Genomic DNA, 26265 nt, shown 5'->3' with positions numbered 1-26265 from the left:
TGTAATCCATTACAGAGGAGGTATAGATATCAATGTCCGTGTGAGAGCCACAGGCAGCCTGAGAAGCAAACATACTCCAGTCCGTGTATTGAAACCTGTCCTGAAGTAAAGAGTCTGCTCCTGTTGGCCACACTTTGATGGTCCTCACTGATGGCTTCACACGGTTGATGAGGGGTGAATACTTAGGGGTGAGAAACAAAGAAAGGTAATCAGACTGTCCCAGGTGGGGGAGGGGGGTTGCGATGTAAGCTCCATCAATGTTTGTGTAAACATGATCCAAAGTTTTGTCTCCTCTAGTGTGGCAGGAAACATGCTGATGAAATTTAGGGAGCACTGTCTTTAAGTTGGAGTGATTAAAATCACCCGCGACAATAAATGCAGCCTCCGGGTGAGCCGTCTGTTGTTTACTAATGGCCACATGCAGTTCGTTCATAGAAAGCTTGGCATTAGCATCCGGTGGAATATAGGCTGCAGTTATAATGGTGGAAGTGAACTCCTGTGGCAGATAAAAAGGTCTACACTTAACTGTGAGAAACTCTAGGTTAGCTGAGCAGTGTCTCCCAACAATGACAGAGTTCGTACACCAAGCTTTGTTAACATAAATGCACAATCCTCCACCTCTGGTCTTGCCGGAGTCATCTGCCGTCCTATCTGCCCGGAGCGTGTAGCCAGTTGTAGTGTGCGTTCAGTGATCCACGGTTTGTTTTGCTTACACGCTGTTGGTAAGACTTCCCTCACAGATGATTGTATCGCTTCAGTCAACCGTCGAACTCTCATTTAGTTCCACTGGCTGCGATGGTGAGTTTGGAAGTCTTTGCTCCACTTTGTCCTTGAACGCTGCCCGCACCGTTACATTTCCAAGTGCATCGATGTTCCTTCTTGGTTCATGTAGTTGTTGTCTCGTTTACGGGGTTATACCTGAATAGCGCATCTTTTGCTCACTTGCGAAGCAAGAAACCAACTCCCCTCATGTGATTTTTCTCTTCTCCTGACCAAATCACTTCTCGTCCATTCAGCTCTTCCACACCTGTCTAGCGCATCTCTGACAGTCCCAATATAATCACACTCATATGGTGTAATTTCCTTATGGAACAGCTCCAGTTTGCCAGGACTTCTGAGAGTCCATACATTCCATGTACCTATCTTCAGAAAGTCTATTGCTGCTTTGAGTTTCTTTTTTCCTTCTCCTTCTACTCCGGTAGCTAACTTTTCAACCCAGCCCCAGTTTCCCAGCTGAGGATGCGGACCTTGTACAAACCCGATTCCAAAAAAGTTGGGACACTGTACAAATTCTGAGTAAAAACAGAATGCAATGATGTGGAAGTTTCAAATTTCAATATTTTATTCAGAATACAACATAGATGACATATCAAATGTTTAAACTGAGAAAATGTATCATTTTAAGGGAAAAATAAGTTGATTTTAAATTTTATGGCATCAACACATCTCAAAAAAGTTTGGACAAGGCCATGTTTACCACTGTGTGGCATCCCCTCTTCTTTTTATAACAGTCTGCAAACGTCTGGGGACTGAGGAGACAAGTTGCTCAAGTTTAGGAATAGGAATGCTGTCCCATTCTTGTCTAATACAGGCTTCTAGTTGCTCAACTGTCTTAGGTCTTCTTTGTCGCATCTTCCTCTTTATGATGCGCCAAATGTTTTCTAATTTGTAAATTATTCCATTCCTTTTTTACTCACAATTTGTACAGTGTCCCAACTTTTTTGGAATTGGGTTTGTATAACCGGGCGACGATCGAGCCGGTGTGTTCCTGTTTGTTTGGTTGTCATTGTGCATTGGATTTAATTTGTCTTGTTTCTTTTACAGGTGGCAGTATCTGCACCCCACCACCCAACCCTCCTCCTTTATCTGGGCTTGGGACCAGCCCAGTCACCTGCGGCGGAGTTCTCATCATAAGTACTTGGTACATTATCAGCACAGCGGGAGACGTTCAAACTAATATCACGTAATTTACGTCTCTATGATAATTAGTTGATATACCAGAAGGGAGGCTAGCCGCCCTTGCGATGTTTCTTTTCTCAACACTCCTCAGTGCTGACAGTGAACACTCGATGGTGATTGGCTATTTTTTTTTTTTTTTACCAACGGAGGCACGAGAGCTCAACTCTCCCCCGGTCTCCACCTCCCCCTCTCTATAATTAGCGGTTGTAATTACATAAGCAGATTCGGCACATTCGCGATAGAATATCTGCGGTTTCCAACTTCATTAACATGTTATGGTATTACAGCTGTTGAAATTACAAACAAAAAATACACATTCTGAGGCATGAACTGAAATGAATTATGAATTTTATTAACATTAAATCGTCCTCCTCCTATTTTCACCTCAAAATGTTGGGGAAGCGGTGCCTCCCCAGCCTCCCCTGATGAGCCACCACTACTTTGCACATACACACACACACATGAACTCTTCACTGATACCTGAACTGAGTAAATTAACTGTGTTGGTGTGAGAACTGAATCCTCACAGTCAAGAGTTATTTTTGAGTTTATTTGAAGTGAATCATTTGAATTCAATTGCAGGAGTCATTATTTGGTTCAGAGTTTTGTTTGAGATATCCAGTGCCTTTTGGAAATCAGTTTGTGTGTTTTGATATTGAAATTAATTCTGGGAAACTTGTGTATGAAGTGTTAAACAGAAGTGTTGAAAGGTTTATCAAAGTTTTGGGGAACTTTTCATCAACTATTTGTTTTATTTCATTAATTTGTTTAAACTGAGCCAATTCTTTCAAAGTCCAGTTTCCTAAAAAAGAGAAAAACAATAAATTGTTAATTGTTAATGAGTCATACAGTCAACAGTTATTTGTGCAAGTTACCTTGGAGTAGGGGCGTCTCACTTACACTATTAGGTTTAGGAGGGTGGGAATGTGAATGATTTATTTTACCTCACATGAATACACTTCAGGGAGCCACCGTACTGACACTTACTTACCTGAAGTCTACTTTTCCTATTCCTGTTGTTTTACAACAGTGTAAGCTAAAACATATACACACATAGTGCATACTGAGACTGAAAGCACCGGAGTGGGGACTAGGATCCTTTCACTTTTAAGTCTTCCAATGGCTCATAGTAATTTCCCCCTACAAGGCAGGACGTATGCCTATAGTCTTTTTACACATGCACACAAATCCTCTCCTTATAACAAACAAAGTGGATACACAATGTAAATAAAAGATTCATTGTGAAGTTTAGTCAGACAGATTCATTGATTAAAAGTTTCCACACAGTAAAAAAAAAAAAAAAAAAGTTTCTTTACAGGTAAGTGTCTGTATTTTTTTTTACTGAATTTTCCCATTTTTCATTTTACGATGAAATACCTGTTGTTTTACAGATATTTTATGTATTTTAAAGTTCCAACAATAAATTTACAGATAATTGCTTGTATTTCGGTATTACATACATTCTCTGTTTTTTAAATGGAAATTTTCTGCATTTTCACGGAGTAATGTGTAATTTTACATAAAATTATATTTAATATTTACGGATTATTCCTGTAAAAATAGGGGACATTTTTTTTAACCACAAATCATTGTCAAAGTTTTTTTATTACCATTGAAGATCGTTAAAGGGGTCATATGATGTTGCTAAAAAGAACATTATTTTGTGTATTTGGTGTAATGAAATGTGTTTATGCGGTTTAAAGTTAAAAAACACATTATTTTCCAGATACTGTACATTATTGTTTCTCCTCTATGCCCTGCCTTTCTGAAACCTGTCGATTTTTTCATCGGTCTGAAAAGTGAGGTGTGCTGTGATTGGCCAGCTATCCAGTGCGTTGTGATTGCCTCAAGCTTGTGACAGAAATGTTACGCCCCTCACCATACTGTGATGCCCTGTCCGGCCGGAGCGACGAGACAAAAACATTAAAACCCATTATAAACGAGGCATTTGTTGCATCCAGTGGGGACATAAATATGGATTTTAATGACTTATACTGTCTTTTTATGCGTTGCATTGCATCGTGCCACGTAAACATAAAACCATGTCTGCATTTGGGATCAGAGAAATTACAAACAAGCTCACAACAAAACTCGCGTTTGAATCGTCAGTGGCAAATCCTTTAAATGAAAACGTACTTACAGTCTGTCAGTCAGAATAGCCGGCATTGTAGTCTACTCTCCCAGGATCAGGAAACAGTCCTCCATAAAATGCTCTGCACACATCTGAATATTTGGGTTGAACTGTTCTGGAACAGTGTTGTAAATACAACTTAACCACTGATTTGTAGTCGTGTCCAATTTTGGAAGACCAAACAATGTAGTTTCGCTTTCACAACGAAACACAGCATCACACACGGCGGTCTAGAGTGGGAGGCGTTATGCAAATCTTCCCACATAGTGACGTAGACATGTGGGGGCATGTTAGAACGAGTCATTTTAGGTAGGCGTAGTTGACTCTTAACTTTTATAAAGAATATCTCTTTGGATCTGAGACTTTAGTCTTTGCAACTTTACAGATCTTCTTTATGCACTAAGAGCTTGTAACACTCCAAAGAGAAAGGAAAACATGAAATTGCATCGTATGACCCCTTTAATCATGTGAGGGTTAAAGTGAGGATTTTAAGGTAAAATAATAGTATTTGTACATACAGTACATGTACTGTAAATTATGCATTGTTTCTTTTACTACTCGTTTAACCTTGTCTTGAAAATAAATGCTCATTTTAATCATTATTTGGTATTGTTTTCCGTGATAGTAGGTTTAGTGTAGTGTGTGTGTGTGTGTGTGTGTGTGTGTGTGTGTGTGTGTGTGCGTGTGCGTGTGTGTGTGTAAGCACACGCACGATAACGCAGATTAAAATTTGCCGCCAATTTAGCGCCACCCACGATGGTTGGCTTTACATATGCTGTTTTTTTCAACAGGAAGGGCACTGCACTTTGGCGTTTTGAGGACCTGGGACAGTCTTGAGCACTTACTTCCTGTCGCGCGCACGCGCTCTCAAGTGGCCAAGACTGCAAGTGTGGGTATTTGGACAAGGCACGAGTCATCTGACAATGAAGAGGATACTAAAAGAAGGCTACGGAGTTCGCATTAAAGAAGTGGACGCTGACATTTACAAGTCATGTGGTGGTGTGCTCTTTACTCCCCAAAATAAATGGCATCCATGCTGAGCATGGGTCTTAGTAGGCCTATAGGCTGTTGTTGATCAGGATAAAGATGGGAAGTTATGGGAAGACGCGTTTTGGCGAGCCAATATGATTAATATATGGCCATGCTCAGTAAGCCATATTCTCTCTATTGTATGTATATGTTGTTATAGTGCCAGACTATGTCTACACAAATCAGTACTTGCCACGTGTATGTTATTAATCAAGTCAAGTCAACTTTATTTAGCGCTTACAATAGCCTACCCTACAGATTGTGTCAAAGCAGCTTTACAGTGTTAAACAGGAAAATAGTGTACTAGAATAATGAATAAATAAGTATTTAATTATTTATACATTTAAGAAAACATTTTAATTAATTTAAATAAAAGTAAACATACGTATTAACCATAACTGTATTAAGATTAGGTGTAATTTTGCATTTGTCCCGCAGGTGGCTGCACGTGTCTGTCTGTGTTCTTACAAGCGCACTCTATTTCTCCAGGAGCACTCATCTACAACGAACTTCCTACAATGCTTCTGTGAAACGCAGCCTGCATGTTAGTTTGCCTATTTTGCCCAAGACCGTGATATATTTAAGTCCATGTCATACTAACAGGACACACTATAGCCTACTTGAAGGTCGAGAGCTGTAGTTTAAAGAAGATTGCAATGGCGTATGCTTTTTCGGAACTATGGTTTTGGGAAACACCGAATTGTTAAACTATGCTGATAACGAATAAACTTGCAACCAGCAAGTTCTATAGTCGCATCAAGATTAGTCTAAAGCATTATGTAGGATTTTCAACTTTGTTGCAGCTGCTTCGTCAGGGCTATTTTCCATTTCAAAATGAGTGTGGTTGTATGTAGCCTACAAAGCGAAGTCCACTATTTACAGTCAGGTGTGGAAGACAGATGTGTTTTGTAATTTCATAAGCGTATATACTGCATTTCTATATGGACCCCGCTTTGTGCACAGAGTTGTTTTTTGTGTTGGAACTTAATCATCATTTTACATTCTCGGTAAGTAGCCTAACTTTAAGTTTCACACATTGACTGTGATGAATGTACATCTACTTAGTTGACCTAACAAACATGACTTGCATATATGACTAACTATTAGCATTACATTTTGTCAAGCCAGAGGAGAAATATTTTTAATTAAACTACTTTTTGAGGCATTAGTACTGTAAAAAAAATGTTTTCCAGAAAAATTACCTTGAAATGATATATATTGTGAGAAGTTGACAAATAAAATGGTCTTGACTTCAAAGAAATAAAATAAACAAATAACCCTTCTCAACTATACTATTACTCATCCTCATGTCATTCCAAAAGATATACTTTAAAGAGTTGAGTCACACTGACTTTCACTGTATAGACAAAAACAGTTGAAACATATTTAATATCTTCTTTCGTAATCCACAGACGAAAGATAAGCATACAGGTATGAAACATGTGTTAATGTTGACACAATTAGTCATTTTTAGCTGAACAATCTATTGAACAAGAGTCCTCACAGACATGACGGGATTAATGAGTCCCGTTAATCATAACGAGTCGATCACATAGTTTGTCTATATATATACTAGTTGCAATTTGTTATGCAATAAACAAATTAGGCTACATTAATATCAACTGCTAGAGCAAACGGAAATGCGCTCAAGTTATTGTAGTCCAGTGCTGCTGTTTATTTGCGAGCGTTTTTACTTAGACATTTGAGCTTTTTGGAAAACTTGTAGAAGAAAATACGAAGACTGAGATGAATGTGCTAGCGATTTTGTTTTTTTACCAAACACTTTTCAATTTTTGTAGACTGAATGTTTTTACAGGCAACTACGACTTTAATATAGCCTACACTGTAAAAAAAAAAAAAAATCTGTGAAATTTACGGTAAAATACCGGCAGCTGTGGTTGCCAGAACTTCACCGTAAAAAATATGGAAGCAACATTTTAGGTTTTACAGACTTATACTAAATTCACAATAAAATACCGTTTATGTTTTTTTTCACTGTAAATTATACAATTACTTTTTCTTTTTCACTTCCAAAAACCGTATTTTTAAACAGTATTTTACTGTAGAATAACATTAAATGTAATTACATTTATTCGCCGAATATAGAATGGAAACTTACTGTTAACCAGTTAACAGTTTTTTACTGTAGCATTTTTACAGTCTTTTACTGTTAAAATCACAATCCTTTTTTACAGTGTAGGTCTGTGTCCCTTTTGCTGATTTCATTTGTCATTGCATTGTACAGATGTCACAATAACTAAATTATTATTACAATAAATTAACAAATGGGTTGGTGTGTGTATGGTTAATGAACTACCTTGAACACTCACCGAATGCAAGTTGTTGTATTATCTGTGAAAAAACTGGCGAGGGCGCCAAAGAACGCAAAAACAGTTTAGCGCGCGTCCCTGTCACGCTCCCCCGTCTCCCTCTCCTTGAAGTGGATAACTTAACCTCGCCTTAAAGAGCCGCTCACGCCCCCACGTTAACACTTGATTTGAGAGCGCAGACTATAGACTCAGCATCACATATCAAAACATATTTTTCATTACCTATTTTACAGCGTTTGAGATATGCGCTAAAATGTCAAAAAGTCGACATGGGCTATTGTGAGAAACGTTACTGGGTAAAATATTTAGTCTTTCCCTTTTGCATAGCCTATTCGATTTCTTACGTGTTTAAGTGTGATCAGCGATCTAGATTGGCACTGATCATAATTATAATCCCTATACAGTATTCACATCTGCCAACTATAATTATGTAGCAATAAAACGTGAAGACGACATCAGTCCATATCTGTGAATATATGTGTAGAACGAATTAAAAGGGTTTTCGTGTGTCATCTCATAATTTTGGTTCAGTCTTTTTTAACATGAATTTTAAACATGAATTTAATGAACGAAATGTGTCATTGAGCGTGATTAGTCAGTTTTAACTCGATGTGGTGAAATGAGCATGCCATCAATTGACGAAAATAATGCATCTCAGGCTACGATATAAAACAAGAAAGGTGTTAGAAGACGACTACCAATAAAAAAATAATAAATAATTCAACCAACAAATAATTCAAAAATAAGAATATAAGATGAGCTTTTGCAAACGCTTGAATTATAGGCTATAGTATCTCCAACAAATAAGAAACCAGCGGCGTTTAAAACTGGTCACTAAATTTAATGCGCCCATATTGTTCTTTAGTAACGAACAACCATATTCACAACGGGATCTTCTAATTGGATGCAAAAATCTTTAACTAATGCCTCTCATTCGAAAACGTCTGTGTGAAATAATCGACAGAGAAAGAAAAAAGAAACAGCTCAGAGAGAGGGAGTGGGAGAGCCAGAACAGAAGGAGGGAACAATAGAGAATCAAAGCATAATGATATTCCTAAATGAAGAGGGAAATGTTGCCGCGCTCATTTTATTAATCAGACTGTCAATTTCACCCCAGAGGCCAACCCCAGGAGCCATCTAAAACAGACTCGGATCAGAAGCTGCTCTCCTCACTTCTCCTCTCTCTCTCTCCACCTGGATATACGCGTCTGGCCGATCAAGGGCCGACTCTATCAACCGATGACAGTCTCTCTCCTATTTATTTGCTTATAAACCTGTTACAATAAATGATCATTCGAACCGCGTCACGCGCACCTTTAACGACGAAGGCGCAAACCACTTTTTGATGAATGACTTTCTGGAGCAGAGAGGATGCGCGGGCCATTTTGAGCAGTCATTCGTTGCCCGCACTGGCATTCCTCAGTTTTTTTGCTTCCAGCTCATAAAGGTGTTATATTATTTAGAGGCGGCAGCTGAGCTGAATGCGGATTAGATCCGCCACCAGTCATCGGAGCACCAGCCCTGGGACTTTGGATTTTTTCTGCACGACTTCGTGATGGAGAGGATAAGAAAAGAAATGATTCTGATGGAAAGGGGACTACACAGTCCAGTGGCAGGAAAGAGGCTCTCCAACCTCACTGACTCGGCCGGGAACGCGGTGCTTGAGGCCCTGGAAAATTCTCAGCACGCAGGTCGCCTCAGCCCGAGAATAACTTCTGCCTCGCTGCATGGCAGTCTCGGGGATATTCCCACCAAAGGCAAGTTCGAAATCGACAGCTTATTCGGAACCCACCACGGCGACAATACCTCCTCCACAGAAGTGTCGTCCTCCGAAAGCAGGAAGAAAATAAACCTGTACCCTGAAGTTTCTCCTGACTCCGATATGAACAGCGATGTGGAAGTGGGTTGCCCGTCTCATCGCTCACCGGGCAGTCTCAGCCAACAGAAGGAAAACAATAGCAAAGGTAAACAATTTGCATGGAAACTTTGATCAAGTCGTTTATAAATTTGCTCAAATGCTAATTTGAGTGGGCATCACAAAGTTTCAAATATAGCCCTCATTGGAATTAGTTATTTTTTTTATTATTATAATTTTTCAAATGTAGGTTTTCATATGTTATGTTACATTTTATGGTAGCATTTTCCCCAAAGACTTTTTGTAAGCTTGCAAGTATTTTACCGTTGCCTTAAACGAATTAAATTATATCTGTGATTGCATTGTGTGCCCTGCATGAATTTTGCAGTGTTAAAATTATATATATAAACCAGTGAATGCGTTTGTCTTTAATTGTTGATGCTCTGAGGCTTTTATTTTTGGTTTAAAATCATTTTGATTGAAAAAATAAAGTTAAATGTAATCCCAACATATTTCAGCTGAATTGCATTTATACATTTATAAATACAATCACACATATTATTTTACGTGCTTGTGTATTTTATTTTAATGCACAAATCAAAGTGATAAAAACAAACTAATATGCATGTTTAAAATGTTTACACATTTGTCTTTTATGTCTTTCATTATCTGATTTAGGTTTTTCCGACAGTAATTCAGGAACCTCCAATACAAGTTCATCGTCGAATATGAACGGTTCCTTCAGTAACTCCAGCAGTTCGAGCGCGGACCAGGTGAGGAGGTACCGGACTGCGTTTACCCGAGAACAAATTGGAAGATTGGAGAAAGAATTTTACAGGGAAAACTACGTCTCAAGACCCAGGAGATGTGAACTGGCCGCTTCATTAAACTTACCCGAAACAACAATAAAGGTATCGGTCTGATTTTGTTTACTTTTTCCCTGACAAGATAAAATATGTATTTCCTAATTTGTAATGTTTAGCTAATATTAACCTTTCACAGCCACCAGCATAGATTACAAAACAAAACAAAATAACGCAATTGTATATGGACATTCTCACTCTAAAAAATGAATCCGTTGTCCTAAATATCGTTTACAGAGAAGGTGTAGTCTGTACACATCGATATGGGTTGTATTAAGCATACATAACTGTAAATCTGTTATTTTATTTTGTCTGATGCAAAAACCTGCCTCATTTCATCTGTGCATGCTCACGTTACCTATTAGCCACAAAAACCGTCCAAAGGGTTTACAAAATTATTGGTCGATTCGTAAATGACGCAAATTATCATCTGATCATAAAGCTTTACAAAAACTATTTGAAATGCTTAGGTCCTGAGGTTGTTTGGCCATGCTAAACGGTAGTGTTTAATTGTTTTGTTCTCGCTTCTCGCCCCTGTTCACCTGATCCCTAATTGTTACCTGTGTATTTCTGTGGCTGCGTGTAGGTGTGGTTTCAGAATCGACGAATGAAGGACAAGTTTTAACTGAAAGCATCGAGCAAATTCAAAATCAAATGTAACAGATGTGGCCTACAACGTTTGATTCACAAATGTCCACTTCACCCACCTTTTTATTACTTAACTTAATAATTTAGTTTTTTGTCCAGTCTAAATTCGGAACAATAATAAATACACGTAAATTCAATGTATTGTTAGTAAATTTTTTCACGGAGGTCTTTTGATCTTCCTTTTAAAATCAATATTTCAATGAAACAAAAAAATCCAATAGTGTGAAGCGTTCCTGCTCTGTTAACACATTTTTTTTTCCTTGGTGAGAAAGTGAGTCTGGCATTAATTAAAACGACACTAAAACTACAGGGAATATGGAGTCTGCGATCACGGGTCATTCCGGCCCTATAATTTACCATTATTTTTACATTACCTCTAAATGATACAAGCTGATACTGTCGTTAATTGCAGCTTGGTTAAATATATACCGGACTGTTCCCGGGGGACTTTGAGATAAGTTGCTTTCTTTTTGAACGTCCCCATTAAAGAAATGGGATTAGAGGCGCAGCAAGAGTGTGATGTATCGCCATGTTTCGTTATGCTCTTTACCAAGGCGAGGGTTACAACCCATACAACAAAGGCATTGAGACAGATGGAGAGGCAAACTGGAGAAGACAGAGGGCAGAAAAACACTGGCCACAATAACGCCATCAGTTTTGTATCCAATGTGCAAAGACTGAAAAAAGAATTCATCATAAAATGCAGCAAACTGTCTGTCACCTTAGCCGAATTGCTTTTGACAAGAAAATAAATCTGCGGCTTGTTTAATATATTTTATTTTTTCTTTATTTCGGTGCTAATAGAAAACCCAAATTAAATGTCCACCACCAAGATAGAAATGCAAAGATCGATGATCCTCCCGCTACTGTCCAATCACGCCCATTTAATTGACTGTATTTTCTGGGTAATTGAACTGCTTGTTGTAAATTGAAGATTTTATAGAAACGACATAAAAAAAACTACATTTACTGGCATTCATCGCATCTTTGACATTGATTATCTGATCAGCGCGTGTCATGCTAACCTCCAATTCTTCATTACACACTGTTTATGAGCTGTTGCAGAACAACTCGCTTGTTCCACTGTGATTGATTGCCTTATTAACGCGTGTTCTTGTAAGTGTGACCGAACTGATTACGATGCATATGTTTAGAATAATGTTTCATTTAGCTGACTGCGAGTAATGCGAGGTGACAGCTGCTGCGGGGAGGACAAAATCCGAACTACAGGGAGCACGTGGGGCCACAAGACTGTTGTTTTAAGGTGGAACTTCACAAGATATGATGGTGCCCTCAACTAAACATGTGAGCCAAAATTTCAATGAAATTAGACCATAGCTATATATTAGGTGCCATAAAGGCAGGTCGTAGTTTTTAATCGGATAAATAGAAGACTTTGGTAAATGCCTACCCAAAACTGTCAGATTTGATTATTCTCGGGGAAGTCTATAGGCAGGGCGAAGGTGATCCCAATCCCATCCAGTTGTTGCTGTGGAACTAAAACCTTCACGATACCCCCAGTTCGACATGCTAACGATTACATCGCCCTGTATATTATATCTGGATGATACTGCGTTATAGATCACCATATGCTTTTCAGTGAATGGACTGCGTAAAAAATGGTGGGCAATTAGAATAAACTGAACGTGATATAATAGGAAAATACACCAAACAATGGCGCGGCTATTGAGTTGATTACATTGAGTCAACGGCTAGTCTTCAACAAAGCTTTATTGCGCGCTTTGTTTTGTTGACACCATTAAAGAAAACCCAGGGAACAGGGTTCGTGGCAACAGAATCACCGGCTGTGATGAGGAGATTTATGCATCAAATGAAACCATGGCCACCCTTGTTTGTCTCAAATGAACGCTTCTGTTCAAATGTTGCTTTCATATATTATGTGACATTAATTTAACTATAGCTCATTAAGACAGAATGAAATGGTTAAATTAACTTATCAACCCATAATGATGATGAATGGGGTAGTAATTCAGATACAAGCTGGGCAATTTGCAAGTCTGCACATTTTGATAGTTCTCAAATAACATTTTGAATAGCAGGTCATCCCCTCAATCAATTGCATAAGCACGTTAAGTCGCTCCCTCTCCCTCAAAAAGGAAAATGTTTTTCATGCATATGTATTAAAACATGTTCGCAATTATCCTTGAAAATTGCCTTCACTTGCTTTAACGGCTGAGCTGTCTGTTTGCTATAAGCTGCCAATGAGAAGGTCTGGTTTGCAGGAGAAAATGGGGGTCAAAACATAATAGTTTACTGAAATAACACGTTAATTATATCACATTTTGTCAAAGTATATTTTCAGCGTACTCACTTGCAAGTGTGAAACATGTCAACACCAGTACTCACGCTGTTGAACACCAACAGAGGGCATTTTCCAATTCAACGAGCATTTATGGCAAGTACACCTATACATCATAACGTTAATATGTCACCTGGCACATTTTGGAAATTATTTTGAATGCATCTTATGTGCAGAAAACTCTGACGCCTATTACTTTCCTTTTCCCGTTAAACCTTATGACAGGCAAACACACGTACCGTAAACGCATAATAATACACTCTAAAAAAATGCTGGGTTGTTTCAATCCAACTTTGGGTCAAATATGGACTAACCCAACTTTTGGGTTAAAAATTGAATGTAAAATTTTAACCCAACGGCTGGGTTAGTCCATATTTGACCAAAGTTGGATTGAAACAACCCAGCATTTTTTAGAGTGTAGTGGGACGCTATTCATTCCGCCTTACTTGTATTAATTAACCATAAATTTAACCCTTTGTCTGACTGACGACATTTTCAAAGGGCATTTTCCAATTCAACGAGCATTTATGGCAAGTACACCTATACATCATAACGTTAATATGTCACCTGGCACATTTTGGAAATTATTTTGAATGCATCTTATGTGCAGAAAACTCTGACGCCTATTACTTTCCTTTTCCCGTTAAACCTTATGACAGGCAAACACACGTACCGTAAACGCATAATAATACACTCTAAAAAAATGCTGGGTTGTTTCAATCCAACTTTGGGTCAAATATGGACTAACCCAACTTTTGGGTTAAAAATTGAATGTAAAAATTTAACCCAACGGCTGGGTTAGTCCATATTTGACCAAAGTTGGATTGAAACAACCCAGCATTTTTTAGAGTGTAGTGGGACGCTATTCATTCCGCCTTACTTGTATTAATTAACCATAAATTTAATCCTTTGTCTGACTGACGACATTTTCAAATGAAGTAACCTAATGAACGAGTTTCATTTTAGCAGTACGCATAATTTCATCGCCAAACAGACCTACAGACCGTCACTACAGCAAAGCCATGAGTATAGGCTTATTTTTTGTCGCAATAATAACGAAGGATTGTTTTTAATTACATTCGATTAAATGAACTGCGAATTATTTTGCCTGCCTGAAATGACATCACACTTTCGCGGATTTATCGGATTTCTAAGAAATAATATAATTATTGTACCCTACACTGGCACCTCATTATATTAAACACGTAGAGATATTGTTGCACTGTAATGTTCTTGACAGCTGTTACTCTACGAGAAGTGCAGCAGCTTTGCGCGCTAATTCACGAGCAGTCTGTCAGTCTCGCTGTTAGTTTCCATTTTACTGAAACAAGAGAGTGCAGTCTCTTGCTTTAAATGAGTCCCATTGACAGTGGTCAATGACATGTATGTAAATACTCACAAATATTTACAATGCATGATCATTTTTGCAGATTTCCAGCGGATGTAGTTTTGCTTCAAAATGAAATGACCAAATGCTTTATATCACACAATTGTAATCAATATTCATACTGAAAACAAACAGACCCCCTATTAGAGAAAATATTGATATTGAACCTGAGATGTCTGAATCAGCTCTAATTAGTCACAGCAAATAAATAACTTTTTTGAAGGCATTTCAAAGTGTATTGGGTTGAGTAAAACTAAAGCAAACTGTATATTTGAACTCCGTAATAAGCAATAGCAAACAGAGTCCCATTGCCTATACAATACAACATACTTCTGAAGTGTGCATCTTTCAAAGAAGGACAGACTGTGTGTGTGTGTGTGTGTGTGTAATTTGCTATCAGTGTGTTTAATTTGCTAAAATATTGAATGATAATGAATGAAGATAATCTCTTAATGAGATGCTGCAGCTCATTTACAATTACATTATTTAGTATTAAACACTACTCAGTGATGATTTTAGAAACAAATAAGAAAAGACATAAGAAAAGTCATAATAAATAGATACATGCACTCAGTCTGCCTTTAATGTATCTTTTATAGATTTTATGTATTGTGGGGACAAGTGGTGGGCAATACAGCAACCCCCACTACCAGAGGATAATAACCTAAGCTTGTACAAATACACAAGCCAATAAAATACTGTTTGTGGCTCCACAATGACAGTATATCTTACAGGAATTGTTTAGATCATGTTCACTTCTGATCCAGTGACATAGAAATATATTGTACATCTGGTTCCAGTAACTTATGGAAGATGTATTATTACCTTACAGCCATATACATGCTAAAGCTCCTCATCATGTAAGTACACTGTGCACTGGATTTAATCTACTCACACTGTGTTGTGAAAGTTATACATTTATAAGTACAGTTGCTGTCCATGGTGCTGATCTTTACTATTCCAGCTGAGGCAGTATGGTCGTTCTAGCACACATGCTAGGTCTAGATTTCATGCTGAATGCCCCATCCTCTCTCCATTTCAGAGTTATCAGATTCCAAAGAAAGAGCACCAATCATCAGAAGCATTGGCAGTTTTCTCACAAAATATTTGCTGTGCTTTTGTAACATGACGTCTTGAAATGGTCTCGTGTAATATTCACTGATAGCTACCTTTTTATTTTAAAATGAAATTTCAAATCAGTACTTTGCAAAGTGCTGAATGGGATAATATAGCTTTTGTTATATTTCAGGCCAGTTTAATTTAAGACATCCATTTAGCTAAATTAATTACAAATTGGGATATGGTAAAATTAATAAATCAATGCATGACAGAGACCATGCACTAATTAAACATCACAAAACAAAATTAATTGGATTAACCAATAATCCTGTAATATAATTATTATTCAATGGTAGAGTTATGCACATTCTAACCCTCTATAATAATGGCAAAACATACAGTCCTGATTTATGTTTCTGTTCAGCTCTGAGCAGCTGACAAAAATAATAACCTAAAATATGCTTCATTCATTTGAAGTTAAAAATATTATGCAACATCACCGAACCAAAACCAAAAAAACCAAAAACAAACATTAGGTTACATCAACAAAACAAAATTTAAGTGTTATGAATAAATAATTTCTTAATGAAACAAAGGCAGGTTACCACTGTTTACTGTGTACATTTAAAAAATATATTTTAACCTAAAAATGTGCCTTATTTGTTTAAAAAAATGTATTTCTTAATTGATATTTAACCACACTGAACCTAAATAGGCACAGTTATATAGTTGCATCAGCAAAACTACATTTGAGGGTAAGATTATGGTGCAATAGCCTTTAATATGCCCTATATGCTTTGTTTCTCTACAAGGACATAACATTTTCTCCTCGTCGTGTTATACAGCACCTAAACAAAGACAACCATCACTATTATATATTCACATTCACACCTTTTTTTATTTATTATTTATTTTGGAATGGGAATTAATGGAACTGACAAACCTAGTATAGGCTAATTTTCTTAATCTACATATAAAAAATAACCAAACTGCTCATCACATATTTGCACTGTACATTTCACCACCTCATGCAGACCTTTCGAATTCTACTTTTCTCCAGAAAGTAGGCATGGTATAAAAAAATAAGCCATAGAAGTCATAAAGTATAGTGACTTACTGAACAGCTGTCCAGTGTCTGTTTTCATTGTGTGAACACATAAACAGTTGTATGAATTGTGAGTTGTGTGTCTTTGCCAGTTTACACGTAGGCTACTGTAGTAAAAACAATAATCAGAATAATCCTTGCTATGTAGATTGTACAGTCCCGTTTCCTTAATCCGAATAAATTGATGTTATGTATGGCACAAAGCCAATTACTGGTACTGTCAATAGCATAAAAGTCTATTCATACCATAAAGTGTGTTACCGATTGGACATTCATTCATTCATATTTTTAAATTGATTATAGGCTACTATTTTAATGTCATTATTTAAAATAAACATTGTTTAGACTATAACTCATGTAGGAAATGTGAATGCAACATTTCTATCAGCACATGTTCTATAAGCATGTTTAACACAATGTAACGTTTACAAATGCCGTAACAGCAGATTTTCTATTTTCTATTAATGAACTATTTCACCCAAAACACTCAATATAAGCAAAATATATATACCTTTTTGAAATAAATCATTTGTTTCCGCCCTGACGTAAACTCTTCAGAAGCACGGCGCCAAGTTCGTTCTATTTTCCCGCGCTTTGAGAGAGCACGTGCTTGACCACGTGACAGAGCGGTGACGCAGAGGAGGACCGTCCGTGTCGCACTGCGATGACGTAGGCTGTGGAAGTAGCGGAATAATAACGCGAGTCTCTTCTGGATAATATCTTATATTCAGGGGTGAGGCATCCTCCGTGATCTCTTGTTGTGTGGGGTTTCGGCGTGTTTATGCTCAATAACGCTGTATGACCGCGCGTGCGTGACAGAGAGCACAACATGCCGTGTAATCTGACAGCAGCGGGTTAGGGTTTCTCAAAGTGAGTCTTTTTAGAGCTGCGCTGCACGTTAACGCATTCCTGATGCTAGAGAGGAAGGAAACATAATCTGTCGGAAAATCCGTGCTATGCTAAAACATTGCGTTTATGAGATTATTAACTCGTGAAGTTTTTTTTCTACGTTTACGTCTTTTGATTATCATTGTTTCAAGAATATCGTGCGACTCCTTTTTTATTTAAATTATTTATTATTATTATTTTTTTAAAGTAAAGTAGTAGTTTTAATCACACTCGACCTGAATTTTCCTGGAATATAAGAGTTTGAATTTTGTTTTTGATATTTAACCGCGTTCCCAGCTGGAAGGGTGAGGCTGAACACAGAAAGTCATAAATGAAACGACTTTAAAGGGTGCTTCCAGCAGTTCTTCGCAGCGCTATCCACTCTTCAAACACTCTCAAGCAAGTTTGCGTGGGCCCACTATCTGAGCTCTTGAGGACTCTGCAGTTTAAAATAGAGGAGTGTCTTGTTACTTTTCAGAGCCTCCAGATTTTGTGTGAGCTGTGTGGAGATATTTGATATCACTGATCTCAGCAGTGTTGGGGAACGTTACTTTTAAAAGTAACGCATTACAATATTGCGTTACTCCATAAAAAAGTAACTAGTTATGTTTTATGGAAAGTAATGCGTTACTTTTTAAATCTGGACAGGGCTTGCTTGTTTGATTTTTAAATAAAAAAGTTCTATTTTTGGCAAATATAAAAGCCTTTTCACACCAAAAGTGAAATGAATAAGCCTCAGGCTGAAGGGAAAGTACATTTACGTCCGTACAGTAGAATGCAGAAGAAGACATTTCAACACACTTCAGCAATAAACAAAGACACACAAATGTTGTCTAGAGTAATTTGTGCTTATTAGTACGGTTGAACTGTATCATCGAAGGAGGAAAGTACATTTACGTCCGTACAGTAGAATGCAGAAGAAGACATTTCAACACTTCAGCAATAAACAAACACACACACATGTTTGTCTAGAGTAATTTTGCTTATTAGTACGCTTGAACTGGATCATCGAAGCATAGAAGAAAAAAACAAAGGTTAATAGAATGGGATTAAATATATAAAGGATATTTGTGTTGTTTAACATTTAATTATTGCAGGTTTGTGTCATATTCTGAGTTGCATTATTGTTATTCATTTTGAGGAATACTGAATCGGTGTGTTTTTGTGAGTGAGATGAATTAATGCATATTCATATTTATTTTAGAGCTACAGTAGCATCTTCTGATTTCTCTCAGCATGGGGACACCAGAGCTGTCAATCAATACACTGGGAAAAAAAAGTAACTTGCGTTACATATTTGAAAAAGTAACTCAGATATTCTCTTGTAAATTAAAAAGTAATGTTACTTTACTAGTTACTTGAAAAAAGTAATCTGATTACGTAACGCGCGTTACTTGTGATGCGTTACTACCCCCAACACTGGATCTCATGCATCTAACCCGGCGTGTGTGAGATACAGTGGGATCTGAAAGCGTTTGCACATGCATTTTAATCCATAATTTCTGAATGGCAAATGTCATTGCAACAGAAAACAAAACGTCAATTGAGTTGTAAAGTAAGATCGCACAGATACACACTTAAAGCAAAGCATTTGTCGAAAAAGAAGTTTGTTTGGTTTGAAATTACCAAGCAATAGAGATACTAAGACTAAAAGTATTGAAACATTAGTGGGTCATGTTGCAGGTTAATGTGATTAGACACCTGTGTGAGCTTGAGGAGAACTAACTTAATTCACTAAAAAATCTAATGGATCATAAAATGTATTTGGCTCTGAGGAAAAACTCAAGTAGCATTTGTTTGAAGACATACACACTTTTAATAAATGTGACTTAAGCATCCACAGTTTTGTAAATGAAATCCTACTGAGGTTTTATAATCCATTCTCTAATCCATGTGTTTTCCCAAGTGGAAAACATCTATCATGATCTTGTTTGTAACTTAAATATTGTTATTGTTGAAAGAAACTGTTGCCTTTATTGTGAACAGGTGTCTGGCTTTGGTGTGGAGTAGCAAGAGTAACAGAACCCAGGCTTCGAGAGAAGGACTGCCCTCACAAGATGGGGGCTGTGGTGTCTCGGTGGAGGGTAAATGTGCTTTAGTCACTCAACTTGTAGGATGTACACTTGGGCTGTATGCAATATTAATGTTAACATCTGCAATTTGATTTTATAGTGGTTTGATAGAAATGTCACACAGACGTATGGTGTGCTGTTGTCTTTCTTGAATGCTACAAAGCCTTAAAGGAATAGTTAACCCAAAAATGAAAATTAACTTAGTTTACTCACCCTAAGGGCATCCAAGATGTAGTTGAGTTTGTTTCTTCATCAGATGTGTAGAAATGTAGCATTGCATCACTTGCTCAGCAATGGATGCTCTGCAGTGAATGGGTGCCGTCAGAACGAGAGTCCAAACAGCTGATAAAAACATCACAATAATCCAAGTAGTCTTGAGGGAAAAAGCTGCATGTTTGGAAGAAACAAATGTATTGTTAATGTATTTTAACTTTAAACTGTCGCCAAAATAGAAGTCTGTAATCCATAATAACGCTTCCTCCAGTGAAAATGTCCATCAAAATCACATCCTGCATCAAAATCCACGGACATATTTGATTATATCTTTTATGGACTGCTTTTGATGCTTGATTTTCACAAGACGTTTTTATCCGCTGCTGGGAATCTCATTCTGACGGCACCCATTCACTGCAGAGCATCCTTTGGTGAGCAAGTGATGTAATGCCAGTCTTGCATGGCATGATGGTGAGTAAATTTACAGCAGTTTCTAATTTTTGGGTGAACTATTCCTTCAAAAGTTTCATAATTAAGAGTGATTTGATATTAATATAACATGCTATATACTGTAGAAATCTAATTGGAGAAACTTCGCAATTTTGTCCATTTGTACCTCCTCCCAGCTTGCTTTATTGTTACTAACTGTACTGTATCCATCCATAGGCAAAGCCAACCACTGTAGAGGTCTTGGAGGGCCTTGATAAGGTATACAACTACACTCAACCATTTCCTGACATCACTCATTCTGTCTGTTATACTTTTCTGACATTGAAGGTGTTCTTGTGCAATTAGGCCATGGTGATGTTTGAACTGGTGTATTTATTTATGTATTTATTTATCTATCTATTTTAGGTTCAGTTGTGACTCAGAATAACACAAGGTTACAGACAGGCACAAATGTCTGCTGCAGTAAGGCACTGTGTAACTGTCATTAAATATTTTAGGATTGGGGTTATACAGTACTACCTCAATGAGAGAGGTCTGTTCAGTTGCCATATCTTAGAGCTTGAGTATTGCGCAAATAACTCGGTTGTATATTTACTGTTTAGAACCAAAGACTTCTAATTGTGACTTCAAAATGTGAATTAAAGACGTTTGACCTGATTTGTATCTTGACAAGATTAGATCAGTGCGCAGTTAAATAAAATTTTTGCGGATTCTGATTAGAGCCCGTCTCTCAAGTTCTGCCTTAGGTATTTAGGTCATGGGGATTTGATTCAAGTTTGGACAAAACAACTTTTCCCTCCATACTTTCTGTATGCTGCACGATATTTGAAAGTTTTACAGTAATTTGGTGTCCTTAAGCTATCATGCATGCTTTTATTTTATCTGATCCTGCTGAAAACATACTCCTGTATGTCTGTGCATTCTACTGACAGGACTTGCATGCACAGTTTTATTCATTGCCATTTTTCTGAAATATATTTGAACTTTTGGCTTAGTATTCAATACTAAGTACATTTTTGTTGTAATTTTGGTAGAAATGTAATTAAATATGAATTATACTCCATATCTGAGCAGTATTTCTACTGCTGTTTGAATGCAACTTACTAATTCCTGGCCTCATGGAGTTTTTAATGGAGTGTTTTAATTGATCTCCCTCAGGATGTCCAGGCCCTTGAGGAATACAGAGAGAAGAACCAGAAGCAGCTGAAGTTATGGGTTTACAGACTGCTGTTGTACTCAGCCCTGCTGTACTTGATAGCCTGTACAGTCGTCTATGTGTGGTACATCCCAGAGCGGATGATAGGAAAATTAATAGTGGCGTCACCATTCTTGCTATTTCCTCTGTTGTAAGTACTTAAAGTTCAGTTTTTGAATTCAGAGTGATAGAAGATTGGTTTTGATTCAAGTTACTTGGATCTTTTGATATGCGTGAATATCCAAATTATCATGATGACTTTATAAATGAGTTTCTTTTCCCGTTTGCAGAGTTTGGCTGCTGAGGAAACTGCTGATTGTGTTATACAACAGACGAACGGAGAGAAACGGTAAGAAATTCTTACTGCACTTGATTTTATGTTTGATTTCATTATGAGGTCAGTCTATTATAATGAGCCAGTAGCATTAATCGTATCTACACATTCATTTTTCTGTTCTTTTAATTTTTTGCATCTTAGATGAAAAATTAGAAGAGCTGAAAGCAGAGAAGAAGAAAATAGTGAGTAATCAGTAGCAGTGTCTGTCTTTGAATGTCACTTCCTGTTGTGTAGTTCATTTTGGCCTAGTTTGTGTCTTTTTTTCTGTCTGTTTTCACAACTGTATAGAGAGTGGAGGCGCTCTCTCTCATATGTTAGGATCTTTTATTTTGTGCGAGTTAGTAAATGCACGCAGACCGTGTGCTCCCATCTTCCCCGGTGCGCTATTTAGCCGTATGCTAATGTTAGCAGCACAACAACGTCCTGTTTTCCTTTTGTCATATTGTGGCCCTCTGCTGTCAGTGAGAGAAAGAGATCATTTCTGCTCATAAATAATCTGAAATCAATGGAGACAGCGGGTAATTGGCAAAGAGACTTTACTTGGTAAAGTGCTTGGCTAACGACTTGTCTTTAAATTAATAGTGTTTAGTGATGGGAGGAAATAAATCTGAGAAATTGCTTGTCATCCACTGTCATGTCTAATAACTTTCAATAATTACAGCTGATGGATTTTCACACTCCCCATTATCGCAGTAGGGCTTGTAATTATTCTATTCATTAAAGTTAAATAATTAGCACTATTTGCTTTTTCCCTGAAATTAAGTTTTGAAATACAACTAAACAGAAGAGTTTCTTTCAGCTTTTAAACCCAGATATAAGCAGCAGGTCTAGTTCCTTCATTTTACTTGGACTTGATGGATTTTTATAAATTGTTTTTTTTTTAATTCATAACAATGTGTCTTCAGTATTTAATACCAATCAATTGGTATCACTGTTTAATGTAATTGTGATTGTGATTGTAATATTTTCTCAAACAGCTTGAGCAGGTAATGGAAACTGAAACCTACAAAAATGCCAAGCTGATTCTGGAACGGTTTGACCCTGACTCTAAGAAAAAGCTTGTAGGTACCTTATTATAATGAAATCTGCAAATGACTCCATTAAATGTGCAAATATTAATGTTTGTGTTTGGTTTTTTCTGAAGGAGATAGAGGCTCAACCCATTGGCCCACCTGCGACTCCAAGACAAGGCCAAGGTGAGCAATCAAATCTGTTCCCCCTCTCATCAACTCACAGTTGACCCATGTTCATGTCATTCTTATGCATTTTTTTTCAATCTTTCATCAGAATGCAATAACTTGTTGCAGTATCTTTAATACGTGTTCTTTCCTGCTGATGAAATAAAAAAATGTATCACCAGAATGCATTTTAGAATTTTTGTCTAGTGTACATCTGAAATGTCTTTTAGAACCTTTTGTTTATTGTATACCTTGTATAATTTATTCAGAGATTGCCATGAAAATAACCTGGGTGCTGGCATGGCGTTAAAAAGTGAATGAATAAATAAATAATTCTTGCTGATGAAAGAAAAGCCAGCAAAATCAGAGTCGACTTTGAAACGGCAGGTTTCTGTGTTATAAAACAAAAAAAAAAGTGAGTTATTTTTCCAGTCTCTAGATTAGAGCCCGACCGATATATCGTTTAGCCGATATTATCGGCCATAAGAGCCTGTCGCCGATATATCGGTATCGGCTAATATGCCGCTGATATGAACATTTTATTTACAGAACATATAACGCAGATAAAATGCTTGAAATGGTGTAATTACTTAGTTTGTCCAGCAGAGCATGATCCATTGTTTGCTACTGGCGACATGAATGAAACTCTTTAAAGCTTAAGTCTATGAAAAACCATTGAAACATTAAACGGCCTCTCCGTAAAGGTGCGGTGAATCCGCACCAAATTCGGGGGATCCCTTCAGCTCGAGGAACCCTCTCGAACATGAATCGAGTGTACGTCTCAAGGCCCTCTTTCAAATGAGACCACCCCCGCGTCGATAGCCCCCGGGGTTCGGGAGTTACGGGTCGTTAAATTCGCAGTCTGGCGCCACCGATCTAGCGATCCCGGGGGGCTACCGACACGCGGAGGGTGGCGATCAAGAGTGCTCCTCGAGCTGAAGGGATCCCCCGAATTTGGTGGAGATTCGCCAGCGCGTTCGCGAGATAGTGACACCAGTCAACTTCAGTAAGGAGGTCTCTTGTTCAGGCAGCAGCATTCAAGCGTTGGCTTATTCGACCGTAAGTGCCCTGCGAAGTGGACTTCACATGATATTCCGCCACGATTCCAGTTCCAAGGGAATGTACACGTTACATTTAAAGTGCACTAAAGTGTGCGAGACGTGAATTTATATTTATTTACAGAGATATATTATGTCACACTTCTCTAGTAAGTTTCGTATGTGTGTGAAGACAGTAGCGCAAATCCGTGAATTAATGTTCCGAAGAGAAATAAACTTCAACGTAATAAAGTTGAATGGAGTTGAATTGAATTAAAGTTGAATAAACTTCAATTTTACTGTTCAGTGCACTGATGTCAGACTCATTTTGGATAATAAAGTTTATTGTTAAATTGTTAAATGCCCTGCCTCCATCATTACATATCTTTGTCACTCCATTATAAGTGTTTGATCACCACATTTGAGTGATCATTGCAAAAAATATGTATATATCTTCTGTTTATGTATATACTGTATTCTATATATAGTACCAGTCAAATGTTTGGACACACGAATGGGAAAGTGTCCAAACTTTTGACTGGTACTGTACTATAATATACACAAAGAATATCGACTGATATATCTATATCGGCATTTGTTACTCCCTAATATCGGTATCGGCCCCAAAAAACCCATATCGGTCGGGCTCTACTCTAGATCACCCCAATTGGGGCTGTGGGGTTAGCAATCCCAGATGTAGACTTCAGCTTATCAGGTGTCATATTTCACTGTCAGAATCATGTCATTTCCTTCTCAGAGCTGCGTCAGCGGCATGTGACCCCTCGTCCTACTGGACGTCCTCCACCCGTTCCTGCCCCCTCGGCCCCCCCCACTCCACTTTCTGCCCCGGGAGGGCCACCTGAAAAAGGTCTGTCTACATCAACCCCACATGGTCTGATCCGGAGGCCTGGAACCCCGGCTGGCACGCCTGGCCCAGCGATGGGTGCGTCTCATGTCCCTCACTAAACATCTGATTGGCTTTTCTTGTCATAGAAGGGCTGTTAATGGTTTTTCATCACAGATCTGTAATGTTGTTGTTTAAGGGACAAAACTGACCAGTCATAAACAAATCAAAAAATGTTGCCTTGGCAACTAACTGAAAGTTGAAGAATTAAAATGACCACAGATGAAATGGAATGAATTAAAACCGTATAGAAATACAAGAAACAAAAACGACAAATGCCTAGCAAAATTACTAAAACTTAAATTAAAATTTAAAATGAAACCTGAAAATATAAAAGTAAATGCTAATTCAGAATATTAATAAATGTTTTAATAGTGCAAAACTAATGCTGCAATAACACGGGAGCAGTCGCAGTCTTTATCTTTTGGATGGATAGCGCTATTTTATTTATCCCCATGCAGTCGACTACTAACATCTGCTAGCAGTGACTGACAGGTGACACAGGCCCTGCTATGTGCAAACAGTTCTGGGTCCTGTTCAAGCAAACACCTTTAGGAAGTAAGTGGAAGTGAAAAGCACCTTGGTCCACTGCGGCGTCTCCATATGCTGGTAAATGAGTAAGCAGCAGGGATTCCTGACTACGCCAAGTCTGGCAGAAATGACCAGTCTTCTCGCTATGATTGCTCTTGATGTTAAATTATATTAATTATGAGTGTGGATCACAGCGGGCATGAGGAGGGAGGTCCATATCAGTGTCGTTGTTAAAAGCTGTCCCTCTTATCATTCATCATCGGCCATGCAGCACTGAGCCACAGATGCCGTCACATGTCTGAGGAGCGCACTGACACATGTGTGTGTGTTCGCAGGAATGCACCCTCCAGGTCCTCCGCTGGCCAGACCCGTCTTCCCCAGAGAGCGAGGTGCCATGGACAGGGTCATTGAGTACCTAGTGGGTGATGGACCTCAGAACAGGTGAATGGTCTATTGTGAAATCATGATTTATATCTTTACACTGAGCAAAATCAAGGTGTGATGTGATTTCTGAAAAAGAAAGATCACCATATAATACAGAGAAGTTCAGCTTCAGTTCAGCCAAGCTCAGAGAATAAATATCAGTTTGGTTGCATTACATATTGAATAAAAATAAATAAGAAAACCTGAAAAATTTGGAATGCATTTCAGCTTCCGTAATGAGATACATTTGCAAGTAAAACATTGTTTCTCAGGCCTTTTCTTATCAGGGTTATATATATATATATATATATATATATATATATATATATATATATAACGCTTTTTATATTG

At 37.7% G+C, this 26265-nt stretch overlaps 2 protein-coding genes across 2 annotated transcripts in view; both read left to right on the top strand.

The window, feature by feature from the left end:
• Positions 1-9004: 9004 nt before the first annotated feature.
• Positions 9005-10792, top strand: evx2 (even-skipped homeobox 2). The gene is made up of 3 exons (XM_016292688.1): positions 9005-9413; positions 9983-10215; positions 10754-10792. The coding sequence occupies exons 1-3, from the start codon at positions 9005-9007 to the stop codon at positions 10790-10792; spliced, it is 681 nt and encodes a 226-aa protein (XP_016148174.1).
• A 6532-nt stretch (positions 10793-17324) lies between these two features.
• LOC107600748 (protein lunapark-A) overlaps positions 17325-26265 on the top strand; it is a 10396-nt gene continuing 1455 nt past the window's right edge. Inside the window, exons 1-10 of the mRNA XM_016292704.1 lie at positions 17325-17419; positions 19561-19658; positions 20526-20567; positions 21468-21655; positions 21795-21853; positions 21983-22023; positions 22819-22902; positions 22986-23037; positions 24814-24999; positions 25827-25932. Coding sequence (XP_016148190.1) covers positions 19632-19658; positions 20526-20567; positions 21468-21655; positions 21795-21853; positions 21983-22023; positions 22819-22902; positions 22986-23037; positions 24814-24999; positions 25827-25932 — 785 coding nt within the window. The 5' untranslated portion in view covers positions 17325-17419; positions 19561-19631. The remainder of the gene's footprint in view (positions 17420-19560; positions 19659-20525; positions 20568-21467; positions 21656-21794; positions 21854-21982; positions 22024-22818; positions 22903-22985; positions 23038-24813; positions 25000-25826; positions 25933-26265) is intronic.

The sequence above is a fragment of the Sinocyclocheilus grahami genome, unplaced genomic scaffold (genome assembly GCF_001515645.1).
Source record: "Sinocyclocheilus grahami isolate Dianchi unplaced genomic scaffold, SAMN03320097.WGS_v1.1 scaffold290.1, whole genome shotgun sequence".
Classification (NCBI taxonomy): Eukaryota; Metazoa; Chordata; class Actinopteri; order Cypriniformes; family Cyprinidae; genus Sinocyclocheilus; species Sinocyclocheilus grahami.
Note: the sequence above shows the minus strand (reverse complement) of the source record. Positions and strands in the feature narration are given on the sequence as shown.

Coding starts and splice junctions, on each gene's coding strand:
- evx2 (XM_016292688.1), top strand. CDS start 9,005: ATGGAGAGGATAAGAAAAGAAATGATTCTGATGGAAAGGGGACTACAC. Junction 9,414..9,982: donor GAAGGAAAACAATAGCAAAG/GTAAACAATTTG, acceptor TATCTGATTTAG/GTTTTTCCGACAGTAATTCA. Junction 10,216..10,753: donor TACCCGAAACAACAATAAAG/GTATCGGTCTGA, acceptor GGCTGCGTGTAG/GTGTGGTTTCAGAATCGACG.